This window comes from Mytilus edulis, unplaced genomic scaffold (genome assembly GCF_963676685.1).
Source record: "Mytilus edulis unplaced genomic scaffold, xbMytEdul2.2 SCAFFOLD_1069, whole genome shotgun sequence".
Classification (NCBI taxonomy): Eukaryota; Metazoa; Mollusca; class Bivalvia; order Mytilida; family Mytilidae; genus Mytilus; species Mytilus edulis.
Genome location: NW_027268464.1, coordinates 3,480 through 26,844, shown reverse-complemented (window position 1 = coordinate 26,844; position 23,365 = coordinate 3,480). Strand labels below are relative to the sequence as shown.

The following is a 23,365-nucleotide window of genomic DNA, read 5'->3' as shown; positions in this document are numbered from 1 at the left end:
GAGTAGCAAATTCAAGAAAAGGAAAGACTGAATGCTGGACAGCAGAAATGTAACATACCACTTTTTTCCAATCAATTTGAAAGAGAATTAAACATTTCTAATTGACAGAAAATCTCTTCTTTAGTCTGTAAAAGAATTTTGAATACTTCAATACGGTTGTTCAAAACTATCTTAAGTATATTTTATGTTTTATATTTCAGTCCAAAGGAACCCCCACCACCACCACCACCAGAGGCTAAATGGGAAGAAGTGGAAAGTGATGTCTTACATCTTAGTGATGATACTTATAAATCTGTTCTCAAGAAGAAAAAACATGCTTTAGTTATGTTTTATGCTCCATGTAAGAAAATTTTACTTTGAAAATTAACTCTGTTCTGAAATTACAGAAACTTTTTTAATTCCCCCGCCATAGCAGAGGGGACATTAAGTTTAACCCTTGTCGGTCTGACTGTCTTCTGTCTGTCCAAACGTACATCCCAAATTGGTTTCCTTTCTCTAACTTTACTTTGCCTCTACATAGTGTTATAAAACTTATACGCAATGCTAAAAACCTCAAAACATAAATCAAGTTTGAATTTTGGTGGAGTCATTTTAACGGTTCTAGAGTTATGCCAAACAAGTCAACAAGCCAAAAACTGCCATGAGTCTAGATTAATGACAGATGATTTCAAGCATAACCATAAGAATGAAGATCAACTATAAATTCTTTAATAATTATTCCCGGGAATATTATTTTATCTAGAGTTATGCATCTTTATAAATTGAAAAATTACTAAATTGAATTACTGCTCATCACCTTAAAAAGTGGCAGATGCCAGCAGTCACTATTTTAGCTATACATGTATCAATATATGATATATCTTCAGGGTGTGGTCATTGTAAGAAAGCTAAACCAGAATTTATGGCAGCGGCAGCTAGGTTTAAAGATGATGCTAAGGTAGGACTTATTGGCAAGATGTGCAATCTTTCTTTAAGGTGGTACCTAACACTACAGGAGATAACTCTGTAAAGTCAGCGAAACGTTTTAATGACGTTGTGTTGTTAAGGTAATATTAAGCTTCTCAATGATCAAAATAAGTATTTGTCAAACTGCTATATAACCAGTGTAATTTTTCTTATTAAACGGTTAGTTAAAATTTTTTGAAACTTATATATTTTTGTCAAAGGGTCAAAGTAAATACTTTGACAAAATTTTAAGAAAATTAAACGAGCCAAATTAATTTTAGTTAAAGTGTTGGGTACCACCTTAACTAGAATCAGTTATTTAAACATATGAATAAAAGGAGATGTAGAGGAACATCAATACAACAGCCACAATACTACACAAGAAACCAGTTGACTATAGGAGTTAATCATCATATCTTTAACAATAGATAGCTGTCTATTTGACACTGGTATATCAAGCTCTATATTGACCAGATTTTACAAACAATACTTTAAAGATATCTGAATTTTCATAAGTTAATGTATCTTGTAGAATATACTTTCTCTAATTCTTCGTCAATTTATCCCTTTCTGCACCCATTGTATAAAAAAAATTTAATCAACGTGTGGTTCGTTTGATCTCAGTACTTCATTGGTTAAAATCCGATTATGACGTCAAATTTTCTTGCTTGCCTCTGAATTTCCTATTGTGACTGACGGCATGAAAAAAGGCGACCATGCCTGATGACGTCACATAGAAAGAACACCTCTTTTGCGATCATTTGAAAAGAAGGAATAAGTTTGACTGCATAAAATTAGAAAATCATTAGAGAAACAGATTCCACCACAAAATCTTGTGTAATACAATATTTATTCACTCTCGACAGTTAAATTTTAAATATTTAAAATGCTCGGGCAAGCCTCGCGTTTTAAATTTGAAAATTTAACTGTCTCGAGTGGATAAATATTGTATTACACTCAATGCAGTGGTAGAATCTATATATAAACAACTCATCTATGATGTTATATGAAATAAATGTAAATAGCATTTTCAGCAGTGGATTGTTTTGTTTACATCAATGTCTCCACAGTGTTTTTACAGTACATACATCATTATCTGTACTGTGTCTGGTAATATTTCTAGTTGTAGCAGTGGATTGTACACTGTCTGTTCAACATTTTAGGTACCATTTTTCAGTATTGAATTGTACATTATACATCAATGTCTGTACATAGATATTAGAAAATGTGGTATGAGTGCCAATAAGACAACTTTCCATCCAAGTCACAATTTATAAAAGTGAATCACTATAGGTCAAAGTACGGTCTTCAACACGGAGCCTTGGCAATCACTGAACAGCAAACTTTGAAGGGCTCTAAATATAACTAGTGTAAAACCATTCAAGAGGGAAAACTAACAGTCTAATCTATATTAAAAACGAGAAACATCTGTCATGTCTGTTCATTATTTCAGGTAGCATTTTCAGCAGTAGATTGTACAGTACATTCAACTATCTGTACTACAAATGAAGTAACAGGATATCCTACCTTGAAATACTTTAACTATGGTAAAAATCCACAGAATTATATGGGAGGTAGAGAGGTATGTAAACTATTTTATGGAGTTATCTCCCTTACATACATTAAAAAGTGTACTACAGATTGATGATTATATATGAAGATATAATTTCCTGGATATAACATATAAAAACAGACAACAAAATAAGGTAACAAGCTAAAAATCATCATGAGTATGACAGATGATTTTAACCAGGACCATAATATTATTTCTAAATTTCTAATTGGATTAAACTGAGGATGAATAATCGCATACTGTGTATGCTCTAAAAGCAACAAGTGTGTCCTTTGTCTGAAATATGAAAATGAATCATACTTCAAAGATTAAAGACATGTTTTCATTTGTACAGCAGTATGATAAAGATTATCTTTCACATAAATACTTTGTTTAACAGGAGGCAGATTTTGTCAACTTTATGAATGACCCACAAAATCCTGGTGCAGCTCCATCCCAACCCCCTCCTGAGGCCCCAGAGGAGCAGTGGAAGGAAATTACAGGTTACAGAAACATACATTTTCCAACAACCAGTTCATTTGATTCATTTTTAAAAGAGCATAACTCAGTCCTAGTTATGTTTTATGCACCATGTAAGTATTCAAATAAGATGTAATTCTGCATACAGGTATAGTATTTGATAGGGGGAAAAGAAAGATTTATGCACTTTCTTTGAGTGTGCTATTAAATAATTTTGTATTTCTTGCCTACTGACCTAAATCTGGCAGTTTTCACTACTGTTCAAATGCATTTAAATGGCAACTAATCTGAAGTAATGCAGTTCCAAGATAAAGAACAGATAAAAGGATGCTATTTTGTTTCATTGTCAAGTGCATTAATGATTTGTTTCTTGAATTAACACATCATATCAATTATATTCCTTAACATGGAAGTGATAGTTGTAATTTATATTATATTTTATTTAGGGTGTGGACATTGTAAAGCTATGAAAACCAGCTTATGCTGAAGCAGCTTCTTTACTTAAAGACCAAAATGTAAGTTATTAAGATTTAACTAACATTTTATTCCACACTTAGGGGTATTATGTTTTTTGGTCTGTGTGTCCGTTCATTCATTTGTCTCTCTGTCCCGTAGCAGGTTAAAGTTTTTGGTTGAAGTAGGTTTTGATGAAGTTAAAGTTAAATCAACTTGAAATTTAGTACACATGTTTCCTATGATATGATGTTTCTAATTTTTATGCCAAATTAGAGTTTTGACCCCAATTTCACAGTCTACTGAACATATAAAATGATAGTGCAAGTGAAGCATCGTGTACCATTGACACATTCTTGTTTTAAGAAAGATTGAAACTATTGTTCTAATTCTTTTGTAAGATATTCACCTCACACAATCACTGAGGATGAAGACATGTTAGCCCCTTAATCTATATATGATATAGTTGTTGAACTTCTCGTGTCAATGACAATATGAAACAACCATTTGTTTGTGAAGCAGTTTTTCCAGTAGTTATGTAATTAGTGATGCCAATTTGCTGGCTATCTTGGTCATATGAAGTCTAAGTTATTTAGGGTATTTACCATCTCAGTCTCATAAATGGTCTTACAGATTTAAACAGGTAATAATTTATCAGTAATAACTTTTCAACGACACTTTAATTTGCAGTAAAAGAAGTTTTAGAAAATAATTTAGTATTACTTTTAACTTTGATTTTAGGTAGATGGAGTTTTAGCTGCTGTTGATGCTACGATAGACAGTCAGATTGCTGGCCAATATAAAGTTTCAAGAGTATATCCTACAAGTAAGTTGGAAGCTACATAGATAAAACTCATTTCTTCAGTAAGGGCATTGTGATCCATTATGTTTTAGATGTACTTTTAACTCATTGTTATTCATATCATAATAAAATTTTTGGGCAACATGAATTTTGAAACCATGATTGTATAGATGTCAAAAAAAAATATTCCTGAAGTTTTATTTGAACAATATGTTGTCTTTTCTCTCTCCTTTGGTTAATGTCAGTATTTTTACTTTCTTTAAATAATATTAAGATTAAGAATTAAGTTATGATAAGAAAAATTAGTGAATTAAACCCACAAAACACAGAAATTTAAGTAACACTAATGATGAATTTGACTTGAATATCATTGGTAAATGGTAATTACCAATAAAGTTAGTGTCAATTTTTCTAATATTTTTTCATGAAATACATCTGACCAGGTTTTATTAACAACATATGTAGATTTGAAGATTTTCTGCTCGTCATGTTTATGTTTACTAGTATTTGCATTTATATTTTCTTTTGCTTCCTTTTCAGTAAAATATTTTCAGTAAGTATTATTCATACATTTTCCTTCAGGATTCTAAATGACATATGTGTGATTTTAATGTTTAATCACTCAAGATTAGCATATGAACATAGATAAATGGGGTGCATTTCATTTGCACCAATTTTAAAAAAATCTAATCTTTCATTTGCGCCACAAGGTTACATTTCATTTGCACCAAAAAAATAAAACTACATTTGCACTATTCTACATGTAAAATTTAATGGAAAAGTTTCAAATATTAATCGCTACATCGTGAATAAGATTGTTTAATATTCATTGCTACATTGTGAATAATTATCTGTATAGTATTCTCTATGGGTACAATGGTGAAAAATTTTACATGCATGTACATGTATAGGCAAATTTAGTGATAAAAATATAGTATTTTTTTAAGTAGATAAATTTATTAATTCATTTTAAGATAAATATCTTTATATACATTTATTTTGATTTACAGAAATGGTGAAGAATCATTTGAATATTCAGGAGGCAGAAAAGTGACAGATTTGGTTAGTTTCATGAAAAAGTAAGTAATTTTAGTCAGATAAATGTAAGAAAAACAGTATTAAAACCATACTTCATGTTTCTAGACAAAAGGAATGACTTTGATCATTGTTTTTTTCATTTTTTCTGACCATAACGTTTTCCTTACATGCAAATATAAAGACATATTTAAGGAAATTCAATATAAAGACATATTTAAGGAAATTCAATATAAAGACATATTTAAGGAAATTCAATATAAAGACATATTTAAGGAAATTCAATATAAAGACATATTTAAGGAAATTCAAAGATGATGTATCAACAAATGATTTTTGTCGAAAAAGTGAGACTACATTCTGGAGGCGTGGGCGCCGGAGTCCACAAATATTCACTTTGTGGTTAAAGATTTTGAAAGTTTAATAACTTTCTTAAACTATCCTGTTTTTCTACCAAACTTGGACAGAAGATTGTTTATGATCATAAGATAGTTTCCAGAAGTAAATAATGTAAAAAACAAATCCTGTTTTTCCGTATTTTACTAATAAATGGACTTAGTTTTTCTGCCAGGAAACATTACATTCAGTCTGTGGTTAAAGTTTTTAAATTTTAATAACTTTCTTAAACTATCCTGGATTTCTACCAAACTTGGACAGAAGCTTGTTTATGATCAAAAGCTAGTATCTATTAAGGACTTTTTGTTAAACTTTTGAACTTGTTTATCTGTCTTTTACTTACAAGTGGACTTAGTTTTTCTTCCAGTAAACATTACATACAGTCTGCAGTTAAAGATTACACATATGTTAGATTCATAAACTATCCTGCATTTTTACCAGACTTGGACAGAAGCTTCTTTCAATCAAAAGATAGTATCAAAAGAAATATTTTTATCAATTTTTTTCCTCATTTTTGTTGAGCCTGTGATTAACAGCAAAAGTAGGCGAGACACTGGGTTACAAATTTTTTACCTTATTCTTATTCTGTTAAATATTTCCCTGAAAAATGAATATGTTAAAGATTTTCTTTATAAAGATATAGGAAGATATGGTATGAGTACCAATGAGACAACTTTCCATCCAAGTTACAATTTATAAAAATAAACCATTATACACTATAATAAATTTAGTTGTGACTTCATGGAAATTTTCAATTAGTTTTTTAACCTAAATATAAAGCACAGGCATGTAACAACTAAATAGTTTACCACAATGTTTTGTTGATATGAACAAAAACATGCATGTTATTAATTTCTTGATACTTGCATATTCTCAAAATCTCCTGAATGACATATATGCATCAAAATATGTAATTATTGGAGAAAACAGCATGATCTCTGATTATTTATAATGTCTAAAAGTCCTTTCTGAGTTAAATCTGTGCTCGTAGATTTCAATTATTTAAAGAGAAATCACCCTTTTCTATATTACTTCAATTTTTAGGGCTAAATACAGCCCTTAGCACAATTGTTTCTTTCCAAAGAAAGAGAAAGTGAATTTTGGGCTTATTCTGCCCTGTTTGATTAACAAACAAACAAAAAAGAATTGCATGATCACTTTTTCAAAGTAAAATTGAAGCTTCAAAAAATTTAAATGTTTTATAGCTGTAAATTGATGACATTTATAGATAATTTGAATTTTCAGTCCACAGCCTGCCGCACCAACACCACCACCAGAACCAGAATGGAGCTCAGTTAAAAGTGCAGTGAAACATTTATCTGATTCAGATTTTAAAAGTCAACTTTCAAAATATAAAGCATCATTAGTGATGTTTTATGCACCTTGGTGTGGCCATTGTAAAAGTTCAAAACCAATCTTCCAGAGTGCTGCTGATTCATTAAAGGATAAAAATAAAGCTTTTGTAGCAGTTGATTGTACTAAAAGTAGAGGTATGTTTTAAATAGTGTTGTCATACTTTTTGCCTTTTCATCTATAGCCACTGTCATATAAAATGGGCTCCAGGTTTTTTTTTTATCAAATATTTTAAAACTATCAATGGCAATCATTAGTGATGATGTTTTTCATTTAGTTGAACCTAAAATATTCCTATGAGCATCCTTTATTTACATAACATTCACGGCTGTCATGTGTCATTCATGTGATACAGTTTCCAGCACTTTAGAGTAGCCTATCATCTGCTAAAGAATATTTTTTTGGACACTAATACCTTGCACTGAAGAAAAAGTCTGAGTGGTACATATTATTTGAATGGAACACTCCACATTAACACTTCTGGTAAAAACAATGTCAGATTCCTCTATTGAAAATTATCTAGGAAAAAGTGAAGTTAGGAATATGTATAATCACAATTAAAAGAAGAACGGCAGTGGATTTTGGCGAATATTTTACGTTCCGCTAAATACAAAGCATCATCTTGAATAAACAGCTTGATAGTTTAAAAATATTTTAGAAAAAACCTGGAGCCAATTTTAAAATGACAGTGACTATAGACATTTAATTTCAAGAAGATCAAATGGCATGGCATAAAATGGCATTGAGAGCTTATTTTTTTTACTTATTTGTTTGAAAATCCCTTTGATATGTTAAGTTTCTCTTTTAAAATGATTAATTGCCAAGATAAAATAAATAGTGACTGCTGTAAGATAAGCTGCAAATTAAGTTTCATAGAAAACAGAACATCAATAGGTATTAATTATTACATTGACTTTGTCTATTTACAGGGGGGTGGGTGTCTGGCATCTGTGTCCTATAAACACATTCTTTTATTTTCATGAATGTTAAGGTCTTCAAAGGGAAGTGCAAAGTATATTCTAATGTAAAAATAAACCACCCATTTAAAAAGATTGTAGTTTCAGAACAAACAAAAAACATGTTTATGTTCATATTCTTTTTAATTCTCTATTGCATTTTAATCTAAAATAATATTGTTGTGTTTCAGAAACTTGCAGCGAAGAGAAAATAGAAGGATTTCCTACATTTAAACTTTACATTGGTAATAATTTCCTATCAGAATATGAAGGAGGAAGATCAGAAAAAGACTTTTTAAATTTTATAAAAAATTCTCCAGAAGCAGCAAAAACAGAATTATAGCTATTTTTTATATTTATTAAAATTGAAATCCATTTTATGTGTGCCTTGTATTGTCCTTGAAAAAATGTTGATTTTGGCCAAAAAAGAATTGGAAGAGTAATATGTGGTTGTAATATTACATTAATCATACTGTTGAAGTCTTTTTCAAACCTGTTATTGCATCCTTATTTTTATAGTTATGTTGTTTATAGAGATTTTAGATTAATGTAAACAATTATTTTTTTTCTTAAAGGATATCAATTTATAATTGTACAAAGTTGTTTGAATAGGACTTTATCTGTATATCAAGTATTGCTATCTGCTTAGTTACAGTTTATATGGTCCTACATCCCACATTTGTCAAGCTGTATTCAGAGGGACAGTATGATTTTCAGTTTAAACTATAAAAATAATTAAAGAGGTAAATATAAAAAAAAAAAGGATGTGGCATGATTGCCAATGAGACAACTCTCCACAAGAGACCATATGACACAGAAACTAACAGCTAGATTTCAAAGTACAGCCTTAGTAATGTGCAAAGCCCATACCGCACAAGTATACTTTTAGCTTGTAATAAAGATAAAATACCATCATAAAATACAATAAAATAATTTGACATAAAAGCCAATTAGGCAGTCTTCATTGACAGATCACTAGAAAGTTAAATACAATGGGTATAGTTGATAAAATGCATTGGTAAGATGTAGGGTTAACATCAATAAGACAGCAAGCCTTCAACACAAATAACCAATATATATCATGTGTAAAGACATATTCTTTAACAAAGACTTGTGTCAAAACAATATGCAAACTCTACGACTTCCTGAATCTTATATTGTAAAAAAAAATAAACAGGCACTATCAAAGATCTGCATAGTAACTTCAAACTATTCAAAACACTTTTCTAAGATGATGAATAAATCGTTGTCCTTCATTTGATACAGCAACATTTTTATCAAAAATCCAAACTTTGAAGTTCAACCCATAAGGGGTTTGTTTAGCCATGAGAATCATTCACTCTTAGTTTGGTTGTACTGTGGATTCATTATTATTGGTTGGATACAAATTTTCGTGAGTAACTTGTTTCGTGGGAATAGGTGAACCACAAATTCAAATGTTCAACGAATTACAAAATTTCTATAGGCTTTGTATGCAGAGATTTGCAAAACCATGAAATCAAATATCCACGAAAAATGCAAGTTATCCTCAATCCACGAAAATTGGAACTCACGAAAATAAATGAATCCACAGTAACTTGTTCAAAATTTTAAGTGGAGATCTTTGAAAAAGTTTAATATGACAATGCTGGACCACAAGGACACTAACGATGGACACCAAATGATGGCAATATTGTTTTGTAATCATGAATTCTGTCACTGGAGATTTGAGCATTTACCTGTTCAATTATGCATAAAATGTAACTCTCTTTTAAAGTCGATAATTTTATTATCAAGTACTAACAAGGTTAACTATACATTAACAAATAGAATATCAATAACAAATACTTCAACAATCCCATAGCTTATGCTTAGTTATAATATAAAAAATATGAAATGAAAAAATATATAGGATTAACTACAGGTAGTACATGTATTAAGAACAAAGAATAATCAATATTCATTTAACTGTATAAAATAACATTAACAAGCTTTGTAAGCAACACTAACACTTTTGGACTGGGTAGAACATTACTTTTAATGTAAAAGAGATAAGGTAGTAAAATAATTACCCATTATAGTATCCCACACACTAAGTCTCACTAGTTTCTAATATTAATGTCTGTGTTTGTAAAACAAAAATTCTGCTATCTAAAGTTGCATACTTTTGGAAGGCTAGTAGACTTTTAAATCTTGCTTGTTCACACTATAGTCTAATTTCTACCCCTTGTTGGCACATAGAAAAATAACTCTAAAAAAAAAGAACAGGAAAGATTTCTGAAAGAAAAAGAAATTCACAACTAAACATAAAGAACTGTTGTCCCTTTTTCAGAAGTCTAGGAATGAAATAATGGTGTGGTTTTATTGAGAATAGGGTCTTGCATTATAATTAATTTGGTAGTGGTTTGCTAAGTATCTTTTTTTATAACTTTCCCTCACCTCATAAACATTCATCTTAAAAGTTTCTAATGCTTCTTATCTTTTTCATGTATTAGTTTTGTAAGAGAAAGCTGTGAATAACCATTAATGGTTTTGTAAAAACAAAAGATATTTGCCCCTGCCTATCTTCTATTGTCTAGCAACATTTTATAAAAAAAAAAAAGTAATTGCATTTAATTTGGTAAACAAACTCTTATAACATATTATGCACTTTGAAAATACTATCAATTTTAGATAGATATATATGACAATAAGTAATTTTTCCCTAATAACTGTTTAGTACAGATCCAGTAAATGTAAAATATTGAATATAAAACATAAATCAAACTTGAGATTTGTTGTGATTTTCACAGAAAAGCACCATTTAAATAACAACAATCAAACTGAAACATTTAGAACACCCCGTTTTTTTTGTTATTAACAATTCACCTAAAACATTAATGAATCACTGCTGGTATCATTATCAGTTACAAAAAGATTATTCAAAATAAAATTTAATAAAAGCCTATATATTTCTAAGTTTGTAAAATACCATACCATAGTTAAATGTTGGGGGCAAGAATTGTGGCTGCTTTTCATAGAAGGAGAAACATATCAAAATATTAACAAATGATCTTATTTATAACAGTCTGTTTTACAAGTTTTCATCAACTAACCCCTGACTCATAAGAAAAATGGAAATACATTCTTATATTTCATAAACACAAAAGAAGTTGTTCGAGATTGCTGTTGCAATCAAATTTTTCTACACATAAAAAAAAAATGTCAAACACTTATTTGATTAGTAAAGTTGAAAATCCATCAAGAACTTCATAAACTACCAGTACTATACAATAACTAGAGGCTTTAAAGAGCCTGTGTCGCTCACCTTGGTCTATGTGAATATTAAACAAAGGACGCAGATGGATTCATGACAAAATTGTTTTGGTGATGGTGATGTGTTTGTACATCTTACTGAACATTCTTGCTGCTTAAAATTATCTGTATCTATAATGAACTTGGCCCAGTTAAGTTTCAGTGGAAATGTTAGTAAAAATTTACAAATTTACAAATTTTATGAAAATTGTTAAAAATTGACTATAAAGGACAATTACTCCCTCAAGGGGTCAATTGACCATTTTGGTCATGTTGACTTATTTTTAGGTCTTTGTTGTACATTATTGCTGTTTACAGTTTATCTCTATCTTTAATATTATTCAAGATAATAACAAAATAAGGCAAAATTTCCTTAAAATTACCAATTCAGGAACAGCAACCCAACAACCGGTTGTCCGATCCATCTGAAAATTTCAAGGCAGATAGATTTTGACCTGATAACAATTTAACCCCGTCAGATTTTGGTTTTTTTGCTTTGGTTTCTGAGTTATAAGCCAAAACTGCATTTTACCCCTATGTTCTATTTTTAATTGTGGCAGCCATCTTGGTTGGATGTCCGGGTCACCAGACAAATTTTAAACTAGATACCCAAAAGATGATTGTGGCCAAGTTTGGATTAATTTGGCCCAGTAGTTTCAGAGGAGAAGATTTTTGTAAAGATTACTAAGATTTACGAAAATGATTAGAAATTGACTATAAAGGGCAATAACTCCTAGAGGGTCAACTGACATTTCAGTCATGTTGACTTATTTGTAAATCTTACTTTGCTGAACATTATTGCTGGTTACGGTTTATCTGTATCTATAATAATATTCAAGATAATAACCAAAAACAGCAAAATTTCCTTCAAATTACCAATTCAGGGGCAGCAACCCAACAATGGGTTGTCCAATTCATCTGAAAATTTCAGGGCAGATAGATCTTGACCTGATAAACAATTTTACCCCGGTCAGGCTTTGGTTTTTGAGTTATAAGCCAAAAACTGCATTTTACCCCTATGTTCTATTTTTAGCCATGGTGGCCATCTTGGTTGGTTGGCCGGGTCATCGGACACATTTTATAAACTAGATACTCCAATGATGATTGTGGCCAAGTAGTTTCAGAGGAGAAGATTTTTGTAAAAGTTAATGACGCCGGACACCAGAAGCAAAGTGATGAGAAAAGCTCACTTGGCCCTTCAGGCCAGGTGAGCTAAAAACAGTCAAAATAACATAACCTGCATTTCGTCTATAGTAAGAATACACAAAGGGACTTGTGAACTAATTTTCTGAATCAGAAAATGCATATCTAAAAATATCTTTTCAACAGTGGTCAATTTAAACAAATTTTATATGAACCCATCAACAATTCAGTTTAACATAAGATCTATTTTAGTCATAAGATTTTTTGGTGACAACAATATTATTGCACAGAAACAATTAGTAGCCACATAACTGCCATGTGCCACAATCTAGTAGCCACATAACTGCCATGTGCCACAATCTAGTACCAGAGTTTTCCATAGGAGAACTTGGTAAAATAATAATTATTTGAAGAGGATACACATAGTAGTACGAACTTATTAAGAAAAAATATTTTAAAAAATATTTTAAAATTTTGCACTGTCAACAAACTACAAACCAGTATAATGTATATAAGACAACACTTTAAAATTCTGTAGTACTGCTAATAAAAAAAAACAACATAATAGTACATTTGGGCAATGTGTAGAGAAGCAGATAAAAATTTGTCAATAATGTCTAAATGTTTTATATATGCTCTGGATGGTTACGTAAACAATTGATGAATTCTTCAGGTTGAGATTCTCGTAAACAGATATAATGCACCGACACAAATAAAGGAAACCTGAAAAGAAAAATAAGTGTGAATAAAATAAATGTATTTTAGTCTCTTGGTTATAAGTTTTTATCTAATATTGAAATAAACAAGAAAAATCAAATACAGTACTGAAAGACAATTCTACAAAGATTCTGTTTCCATCTGTAATCGTACTTTCTGCAACATCTGTGGGGCTTTTGTTTGTATGTTAATGGTTCTATGCATTGTTATTGTATGTGGCTTAAATGCACTGAGAACACCTTTCAATGAAATTGTAGCAAAAGAATCCCTTTCTTCTTCAAAACCATAGATACTGTATCAGTAAAGAATATTCCAATCATTAATGTCATTCAACTTTGAAAATCATACCATACAGTTTCAGGAGATATTAGAAGTCTCCAATAAGAATGAAGATCTCTGTTTGGGTTTTTTTCCTGATCACATCCAAATGTGATTATTTGTATAGAAACTTCCATAAAACTTTGCCAAAAAAACATGATCCTGTCAAAGATAAAATAGAGAATGGAAATGGGGAATGTGCCAAAGAGACAACAACCCGACCATAGAAAAAAACAACAGCAGAAGGTCACCAACAGGTCTTCAATGTAGTGAGAAATTCCCGCACCCGGATGCGTCCTTCAACTGGCCCCTTAACAAATATATACTACTTCAGTGATAATGAATGCCATACTAATTTCCAAATTGTACACAAGAAACTAAAATTAAAATAATACAAGACTAACAAAGGCCAGAGGCTCCTGACTTGGGACAGGCGCAAAAATGCGGCGGGGTTAAACATGTTTGTGAGATCTCAACCCTCCCCCTATACCTCTAGCCAATGTAGAAAAGTAACGCATAACAATACGCACATTAAAATTCAGTTCAAGAGAAGTCCGAGTCTGATGTCAGAAGATGCAGGGATCCAGTTTGCCCATAAAACTTTTAAATAAAGTCAAAATCAGTGTATAGTAAAATTGTTTTTTCTGGTTATGGAATTGATATGACCAAATATATTATATGCCACGAATGCTTTAATGAATGATTCAAATTTATTGATATTTTTGCAGGCATGTCAAAAATGAAATCTTTCACATAACTTCCAATCCTTGATATTTTAATCCCTTTCGTGTGAGATTCTAGAATATTTTGAATTGGTAAACATTGAAGAAGAAAAAATGAGAAAGAGGAATAACAAGCCTTACTACACAAGAGGCCCCTCATGGGGGGTCCTAGTAATCACATAATCACCATTTTTTTGCCAATATAATCACATATTAATCATTAAATATTTGCTTATCTTTAGTAATCAAATAATCATAAACTAAAAAATACAGTCCTAGGTAATCAAATAATCATGAAATATTTGGCTTAATAATCAAATAATCATTAAAAAAACGGCCAAGTAATCACATAATCAATCAAAGAGCTGAAAGCTCTGAAGAAAAATGACGCCACTGTCTCTAATATTGGGATAGTTTTTATGCAAGTCTTGATTTTCACATACCGTAATTAGTTTAACAATGCAACATGTCTCGTAAGCATATAATTGATATTCGTATATGTGTGTGTGTGAAGTGAAGGTGCCAACTGGCTGGTTTTTTTTTTAAGACAAATGAATAGGTCAAGACTACCTGAATTGTACAAATAAATACCGTATAAAGGCTTCTATATTTCTCACTGGTACATAGGCTGAATCCGGGTCCGTTCGCAGCCCATTCACGTTTGCACCAACTCATGTTCGCCCCCTTTCACTTTATCACCCTACATGTTCGCAACTAATCTTAATTGGTTTTGTGTTTAATAACTCTGTAAGCAAGTGTTTTCTTATAAGTATAATTGTTGTCATTGTCTCAAAATAAAGTGAGACAGCATTTTTTTTTTTGTGTTGAATAAATCTTAATCATGTTTTGGATAGCGTATTGTTAAAGATAATAATAATCCTTTCTAAATAAAGAAGTATTTTGTCAACGTTTTATTTAGCGTTGAATAACTCTTAATCATGTTTTGGTTAGTGTATTGCTATACTTTGTTTCATTGACCTCTTTCATAATGAAGTGAGATTCTGACTATTTTTTTTCTGTGTGTTGAATAAATTTTATCATGTTTTGGTTATAATAGTGGATTGCTATATTTTGGTTCCTATATTTTATTGTTTCGTTGTTTCAGATCAAAGGGCTTAAAAACAATTATCTTTTGTGTTTTTCCTTTAAAATCTTCAATGTTTTACTCATACCAAGCTAAAAATACATTCAGTATTTACACCAAAGCAATTTAAAACAACAATCATGATTTTCCAATTATTCAACTTGAATTTGAATTAAAATTGGGCGCGAATGAGTAGAGTGCGAATGGACCTTGGGTGTGAACGTGCGAGGTGCGAAAGTGTATTGGGCGCAAACAGACCTGATACCACATAATATGATGTAAATTAAAAACAAATTGTTCAGAGAATAATTGAAGTCTTTCCACTAGAAAAGATCTATTTTTATATTGAAATATGAAAAATCAGTTTAAAATGTTAGTTCCTATGGCTTTATGATGTCCTATTAACCTATGACCTTGACCTCAATTTCAAGGTCACAAACCATGGACCTTGAATCAAAATATCTAGGTCTTTAATATGTTTGGTTAATGAGAACTACCACTTGACGCGTAATTTTAAATGTAAGATGGACAAAAACTCCCTTTTATTGTATGCGCAGCCTTTCAACCAAAATATACAAGTAAGGACATGTCGCAACTAATAATTTATGAAAAATTATTTGTCAAAATGTCATACAGTATTTGAAAAGAAGTGAAAATAAGCCAAAATCAAAATTTATAATATGACCTTGACCTTTGACATTGACCTCATTTTCATTTTTAGTACCAATGACCTCATGAAGACCCTAGGTCTCTATCAGTTATGGTTTACCAGTTGAAAATGCATATCGCTTGAATCAAATGAAAAAGGGGGAATAACTCTCATATGGAGTCCCCATAGAGCTATGGTTCAAACGAATATTCTTATCCTAAATATGTAACGAGCAATTTGGTAAAATAAAATCTTTTACGGTTACGAAGGAGAGGTGGCCACAAGAAAAACAGTGTTTGGGGAGATAACTCTTACAACGTAATGTATTTTGTTATAATTACATTTGATATATGTTTCATTATAATACTTTATTCTGATTGGCTAACTGCACATCACATGTTATTCCTCAAGCAATTGCATCACTCAATAAAACTTTTAATTCATGATAACACGTGGTCCCACAATAAAGTGCACAGATGAATTGAATAAAAAAGTTATAAAATTCGTGTTTTCATGATCCTAGCTAAAAAAAGTAATTATAAGTATTGAATGTTTCTTTTTGTAACCTCATAGGGTTGCAAAAGCGTTGACCGTGTGCACATTTTTAGAATGAAGCGCTTATGCGCTTCATACAAAAAGTACTTCGGTCAACGCTTTTACACCTCAATGAATTTACAAAAAAAAGCATTCAATACTTATATGCAGTTGTAAATTTTTAAAGCAAAAAGAGTTAATACTAACTTTCACTTTTTTGGATGTTCATGTACATTTTGAATGTATTTATTTTTCTCAACTACATGAATTTTTTGGTGTATTTTTAATGATATATATGAGTAGTCCAAATAATTATTACGTCTGGCAAGGCTTTTTAAATTTTATTCTGGGACACCTTCCTATGACCACAAGGCTATGTTAATTTTTTTCTGGGACGCCTTCTTAGGAAGCCTTCCTACGAACGTCTTAGGAAGGCGTCCCAGAAAAAAATAAAATAGCCTTATTGGATATTTTTATGCATTATTTAACCAGTTGAGTCTTTTACAGGATTGTTTGTTTAATGCTGTTTAAACATTACTGAAAAAAAAACCACCTTAAATTTGCTAATTATTTGGCATGAAAGTTTAATTTATTGAAAGGGACTCATAGTTTTCCATTTAATTTTAATAATTGTCTAATGGTTAAAACAATAGCTTCGTTGTTTACTTTTATACACAACAACATATTCACTTTGGTCTCGTTGTTTACCTAATATTCACTATGTACTTGGTAACAGTTATTAATTAATTGAATAGAAAATATTATAATAAATATTATTGGAAGCCGAATTGACGTCAAATAGGTGCCGATTTGACTAGATGCCAATTTAACCAGGTGCCGACTTGACTTGTACGTTTCAATTCCTCTGCGATCGTTTGCGGTATTTTCTTGAGAAAACCTATTTTCCATCATCAAAGAGAAGAAGAAACTGCTTGAAATGATTCCCGAACGCTTCGTGATTGTTAAAATAAGTTTAATTCACTCAAAAACAATTTTAAAACTTGCGATGTTTAAACAGGAAGTTTCAAAAGCACGTGTAAAAGAAGAAATTAACCGGTGAGAGTAGAAATCCGTACATAACATATATCACTATAGTACGACTTTTAAAGCAAAACAGTTTCATCCTTTTGTAAAACAGTCTTTAATATACCTATCACATTAATGTTTGAAGGGTCTTAAGCTTATTCAAACCATATAAGTCGGTATGAAACACCAAAACGGAATGATAATAACCGATTACGTTTTGTAGTTTACAAAATTCTGGACTGGTTCCTGTCAAACTACAACACTTTCTTCTGTAGTGGAATACAAACAGAAACCAGTTAGTTTGTAAACTGGTTCCTGGCTGATTACTACACAATGCTCATGCATAATGATAACACAAGCACATTCCTCCAGTTTGTATTGAAATTAGTAAATACGAAACCAAGCGCGGTAGGCAGAGAAATCAAGTCGGCAGTTATGGAACAATGACTGCGTCATTTTCCAAAAACCCCATGAGGGCCCTCACACAAGGTAAAACTGCGAACAGATGTCAGACAATTATAATAGAGCTCTGATTAAAGAAATAGAAATTCTTAATCAAAGTTGATACTCATCTAAATAATTAAAATATAAGAAGTAACTGTTAACTTACCTTTCAATTAGATTTTTATCTTTTAACATTTTGAAAATTTCTCTAGCAGCTAAGGGTCCTTGGAAGCTTTGACCTTTCAGTAACTCTTTTTCTAATTGTTTAACTGTCTGAAAAAAAAACATAAATTTTTCAACTGTTTTTAAGAATTCAGAGCAACAAAAACGGACTTTGTTTAAATTTTCAAATGGTTTAATTATTTTAAATTTTAGCTTTACAACAAAATTATTGACTTTCACAAGTAAATACCTGGTAATGCAACTTTGTATAACTTTAATCTGCCCTTTAATAGACACATCAAAATTCATGAAACACATGGGTTATTCAGTGTGCATCACATTTTTGATGACCTTTCTTCCTTTATAGAAAAAAATATAAGTCATTCCTTATAATTTTATTCCAAATTCCATTTTTAAGGAGTAAATCATGAAAAAACATTGATGATGTCACAGTCACACTACAAAATTATGTCTATTAGCTGATAAACACAAAAACTTAAGCCAATCAGAAGACATGTTACATCTCAAATTAAATTATATTAACTTAATCTAAAATGAATAGGAAGCTATGATGTCAAAAACTAATTACCAGTAATTAATTGATAATGACAATGTGCTCTGTCATCAATTAAATTGTAATATTGAGCTGAAATATTTCAGATAGGAATAAATACTGATAAAAGTCTTAGGAAGCATATTTGATATCTTAACAAGTTGGTGATTTACAATGAACAATTTTTATTGCTAGCCATGGAATTTTTCAAGCTAAAGAAAATTTGTAACAAACCAAAAAGATTGTAAGTGAATATCTACACACCTAAAAATAAATGAATATGTGAAGCTGCTCAATGGAATAGTCATAAACTTTACTAAAATGTTCTTGAAAAGAGTTTTCCTTTATTACTGCTGCTCATAAACATGATTAATTTTCTCTGTTTTTATATCTATTTTACTTACTTATGGCACCCATGATAGTTAGTCAACATCATTATGATTCAATTTTAAAAGCAAAATTTAGGCAAAATTTAGTTCAATATAGTTGTTTCAGATTAGAATATCACAACATCTATATTTCAACTTAGGGGGAAATTAAGAGATTATAAACAGCCATGTGTCCGTTATTAGATAATGTGAGGACATTTAATTTTTCATATTTATCTTGAAATCCATCTAAACAGTAATACTCAGAATTATCTTCATTTTGAAATACACTTTTTCACAGGAAATACTACTCAAGCAATGCCAACAGGAATCTCAAACTAAAAGCAATGTATTGTTTGTACTGAATCAAGTTTACTAAGCAAAATATCTTTTTTTAATGAAAACTGTAAATTCAAAAGAAACAATAATTTAAAAGAAAACAAATAACTCATTAGAAATAAAAATGCACTTACTTTTCCTTCCTACAAATAACAATGTTAAAAAAGATCTTATTTCTTTTAAATCTATTCAATTTTATTTGTTTTTATCATGTTAGCAACGATATATGTAGGGCTTTTTTGCCAAAATCAATAATTGAAGTTGTATGTTACATAATTTTTACCTAAAATTTAAATTTTGCTGAACAATGGATTGGATCAATATAAAATATTACTTTACCTTGTATGTATCTGACATCAGAACCTCTTTTTTATTTTGTCAGATTTAAGAAAATAAATCACATGACACCTATGTGACATCTTACCTTATCAGATTTAACAATATGTTCACCTAACATTCTATTCCTGCCACCATGACAGGTTGCCACCAAATCAGATATGCCACAGCTTTCAAAAAATGTAGATCTTTGTGAACCTAGAAATAAATATGCTGATTGTTCATAGAATATCTGTGTCGGTTCATATCAAACATATATTAACAAAACTTTTTTAAGGTTAAAAAGTTACAAACATCCACAGTTTAATCTCTTTCCAGAAATATTCGCTATGTTTTTGTAAAATATGTGAAAAATTCTTATTACACAACTAACATTTTCCTCATTTTACATTTTAAAAGCATTTGTATGCAACCTTTCTGGAAACTGCATTAAATAAACTCACATTTTTGTCCAGTGTTAACAATTGCAATAATCAAGGAACGCTAAGATTTCTGAATTACAGTAATTGTATGTATTATTTTTTCAATGAGAAAAACATAATTTCTGGTGATATCAAATTCACTTTAACATTACTGAAATAGGACATCATATTATATTATATGTGCAACATTATATAAAATAAAACATCAAGAACTGGACTATTCATTGTGATTTGATATATTTTGAAGCATAAGTGACAGATGTTTTAAAAGGCATATATTGAATCTGATTGGAGTCAATGGAATGATTTATATTAATTTCTCACTTTATATGATTTATATCATTTAGGTTTATTTACTAATGAATCACTTATTTCTTCTTATATTGACCCACAACATCAATTCAATCTATAAATCTTGTTTGAGCCAAATGAATGATTTCTAAAAATGTTCTCACTATATATATGATAGTTCGTTTCTAGTAATATACTTATTTCACTTATATTGACCAACAACAACAGTAATTCAAACTATTAATCTAGCAATGCTGTGTAAGAGATAAATGTGTGACCTGAGATTGTATGTGACTAGGATGACAAACCTGGAATAAATATTTCTGAGAATTTGATCATCTCCATCAGTCCCAGCCTGATTACGGCTGCCTTTGTGTTATCTCCATGCCCCAGACCATCAGCAATACCAGCACCAATACCTACAATATTCTGTAATTATAAGAAGTTATTGATTATAACTAGATAAACTGTTATCATAGAGATATGTCTTGATTATTATTGACCTACCACTAGTGGTTCCTTATAAAGTGACCTAATCACAAACTAATACATGAAAAATAATTAAAAATTTCAAAGTCAATAGACCATGACTGAGGGAGCGGGGCCAAATAATCTCCATGGTATCTCCATGCCCCAGACAATCAGCTATACCAGCACCAATACCTACAATATTCTGTAATTATACGAAATTTTAAATTAGTTGTAGAAAATCAAGTTTAATCATTCCAATAAAAATATAGGTACATTTGTAAATTCCTGTAAATCTACTAAAAGACAATGTTAATGGTGTTATTTCCTTACCTATGTTTAGTTTAAAATACAAGCTTAACAAATAAAGAAATTAGCTGATGTTTGATGTTACTGTATGATAAAAATAGGTTTTTACGAGACGTTTTACACGCACACAAAAATCAGTCAGCAGATAGTTGAAAATTACACAACTTGATGTCTTTTTTTACAGCATCTGTGTATCAAAGGTTGAGATTTCTAATAATTTGTCAATTTTACTAGTTTACTCTGACTTCATTACTGTAGGACCATGAAATGGAAATACAATTTTCAATAAAAGTGTAACAGTTTTTAACTACACTTATCACAAAATATATATTTACTGGATCATGGCGGGCGGAAGTGTATTATTTGAAAACCTTTAATTTGTTATGGGGTTGACAGGAAACACATAAATATACATATAAATTAGGCCAGTATCGCTGAAATGATCTTTTTGTTTCAAAATTCTTAACTTGACACCTTCGTTTTGTGTGGGAAACCTGAGAGATTTTCCAAAACGTTCGATTTATATAATCTGGAAATTCAGCTCCATGAAATTTTGGTAGAGTTCTCTATTTTATATTTTCTTCCAAAATTAGGTCTTCATATATATTGCCAGCTGGACATTTATCATTTCTTTTGGATATTTTGCATCTAAGAAAAGGTAAGCATTAGTATATATGCAAACATTTCTAGCCGTCAGTGAAATTTGTTCTCAGTGGACCAGTGGAATAATCTGTTTCTTGACACTAATTATATAAGATTTATCACAGGCTGAGACTACTTTAACTCAAAGATTGGTCACTCTCAATTTCCCTTTAAAACCTGTTACACTCAAAAAAGCTATAGTTGTAGTAGTCTCAGTCACAGGTGAAGACAAGGACTCCCAGGTCGAAATGCTTTTTCATATGTTTTCAGTCTGATTTAATAATGAGAACTGGAACGTAACGCGAGCAGAAATTCTCACATTTGATTAAAGAAGTAGAGGGGTATCTAGAAGCTAAACTTAGGGAACGGTCATTGTTTATCAGCTGAAGGGTATGTTCAAATTTTTCACCACATAATGACCCCCCTCCCCTTAACACATAGCTTCAAAACTTTGACCCCCAAACAAAAATCCCTATCAATTGTAAGAAGAAATTCTCACTATAGTAGGACATTTCCCAGATCCCAGATAAGGGGTCTGTAGAAGCTAAACTTAATATAGTTATATATGTTCTTGAGAGCAACAAAAACAGTGTGCAAGAGGATTAGATCTAAGTACAGTGGTACATATAGGTATAAAGTTGAAAGGAAAGGGGATTATTCTTTGATTTTTTGGGGAGGATGATTTGAAAATGAATATCATATCCACATGTCCACTGAATAAAATAAGTATAACAGATGAAAATGAATATTCAATTTGGAAAATATTACTTCTGCTTTTATTTACATATTATCATGATTATATAATTAATTTACATGTCTATTTTCAGGACCTCTGATCCTTGCAGTTAGGTATGTTTGTTTTTGGTGTTCAAGAAGTATATCACTGGATTGAGCTCTCTGTCTAAGTGTATTATTAAAGTGCTTTGCATTAAACTCAGTGATATAAACAACTAAGGTAAGATCGTTGAAATTGTCTTCACCAGGAATTATTGAAGCAGCATCCACTGAGCATGAATAGTTTAAGATAGATTAAATTATTTTAAATGCATTTGAAACAAATTCTTTGCATCCAGATAGCCAAATAAAAAAAAGTACATTGAAATATACCAAACATTGCTACCTGGAATATGATGCTAGGTGGTTTTGTCACCTTTTTAACCATTTGCACTATCTACTGAAGAGTCCTGAGTGCAACTGGTTATTCATTCATACATATGGACGAAACACATAATGCAATCTAGACCATACCCCCGATGTCGCGGGTCCTTGACTGAATTAAAGAACCTACCCCTTAGTTTTAGCCTGGATTTTTAGAATTCGAATTGTCATTTGGTAAAGTCACACTGATTATAAGGTGCACAGCTTTCCCTGTATAATGACGGAGTTCAGGTGTGATCATTACCCGTGTTTATAGCAAATCCTCAATACACCGTTTGGTTGTGCACCTGACAGAGGCGGAATGTACAGATTATGTAACACGGATCAGGTAATTTTGTGAAATATACTATTGGAATCGGTATCGGATTCGACCAACAACTTTTTAATTAGGGTAATATTAATTATGTGGAAAACAAAAGGGCCTGAAATGGTGTA

At 30.7% G+C, this 23,365-nt stretch overlaps 1 protein-coding gene and 1 pseudogene across 1 annotated transcript; one reads left to right on the top strand and one right to left on the bottom strand.

Moving 5' to 3' along the window:
• Positions 1 to 200: 200 nt before the first annotated feature.
• LOC139507553 (protein disulfide-isomerase A5-like) lies at positions 201 to 8,348 on the top strand (annotated as a pseudogene).
• A 1,372-nt stretch (positions 8,349 to 9,720) lies between these two features.
• Positions 9,721 to 20,782, bottom strand: LOC139507554 (glycerol-3-phosphate dehydrogenase [NAD(+)], cytoplasmic-like; the record flags this gene model as incomplete). Its single annotated transcript, XM_071295787.1, is given in 4 exon segments — positions 9,721 to 13,111; positions 18,049 to 18,155; positions 19,729 to 19,838; positions 20,662 to 20,782. Coding segments are annotated over 4 exon segments (435 nt in total), but the record flags the coding sequence as incomplete, so codon positions are not given.
• Between the last annotated feature and the right edge of the window lie 2,583 nt (positions 20,783 to 23,365).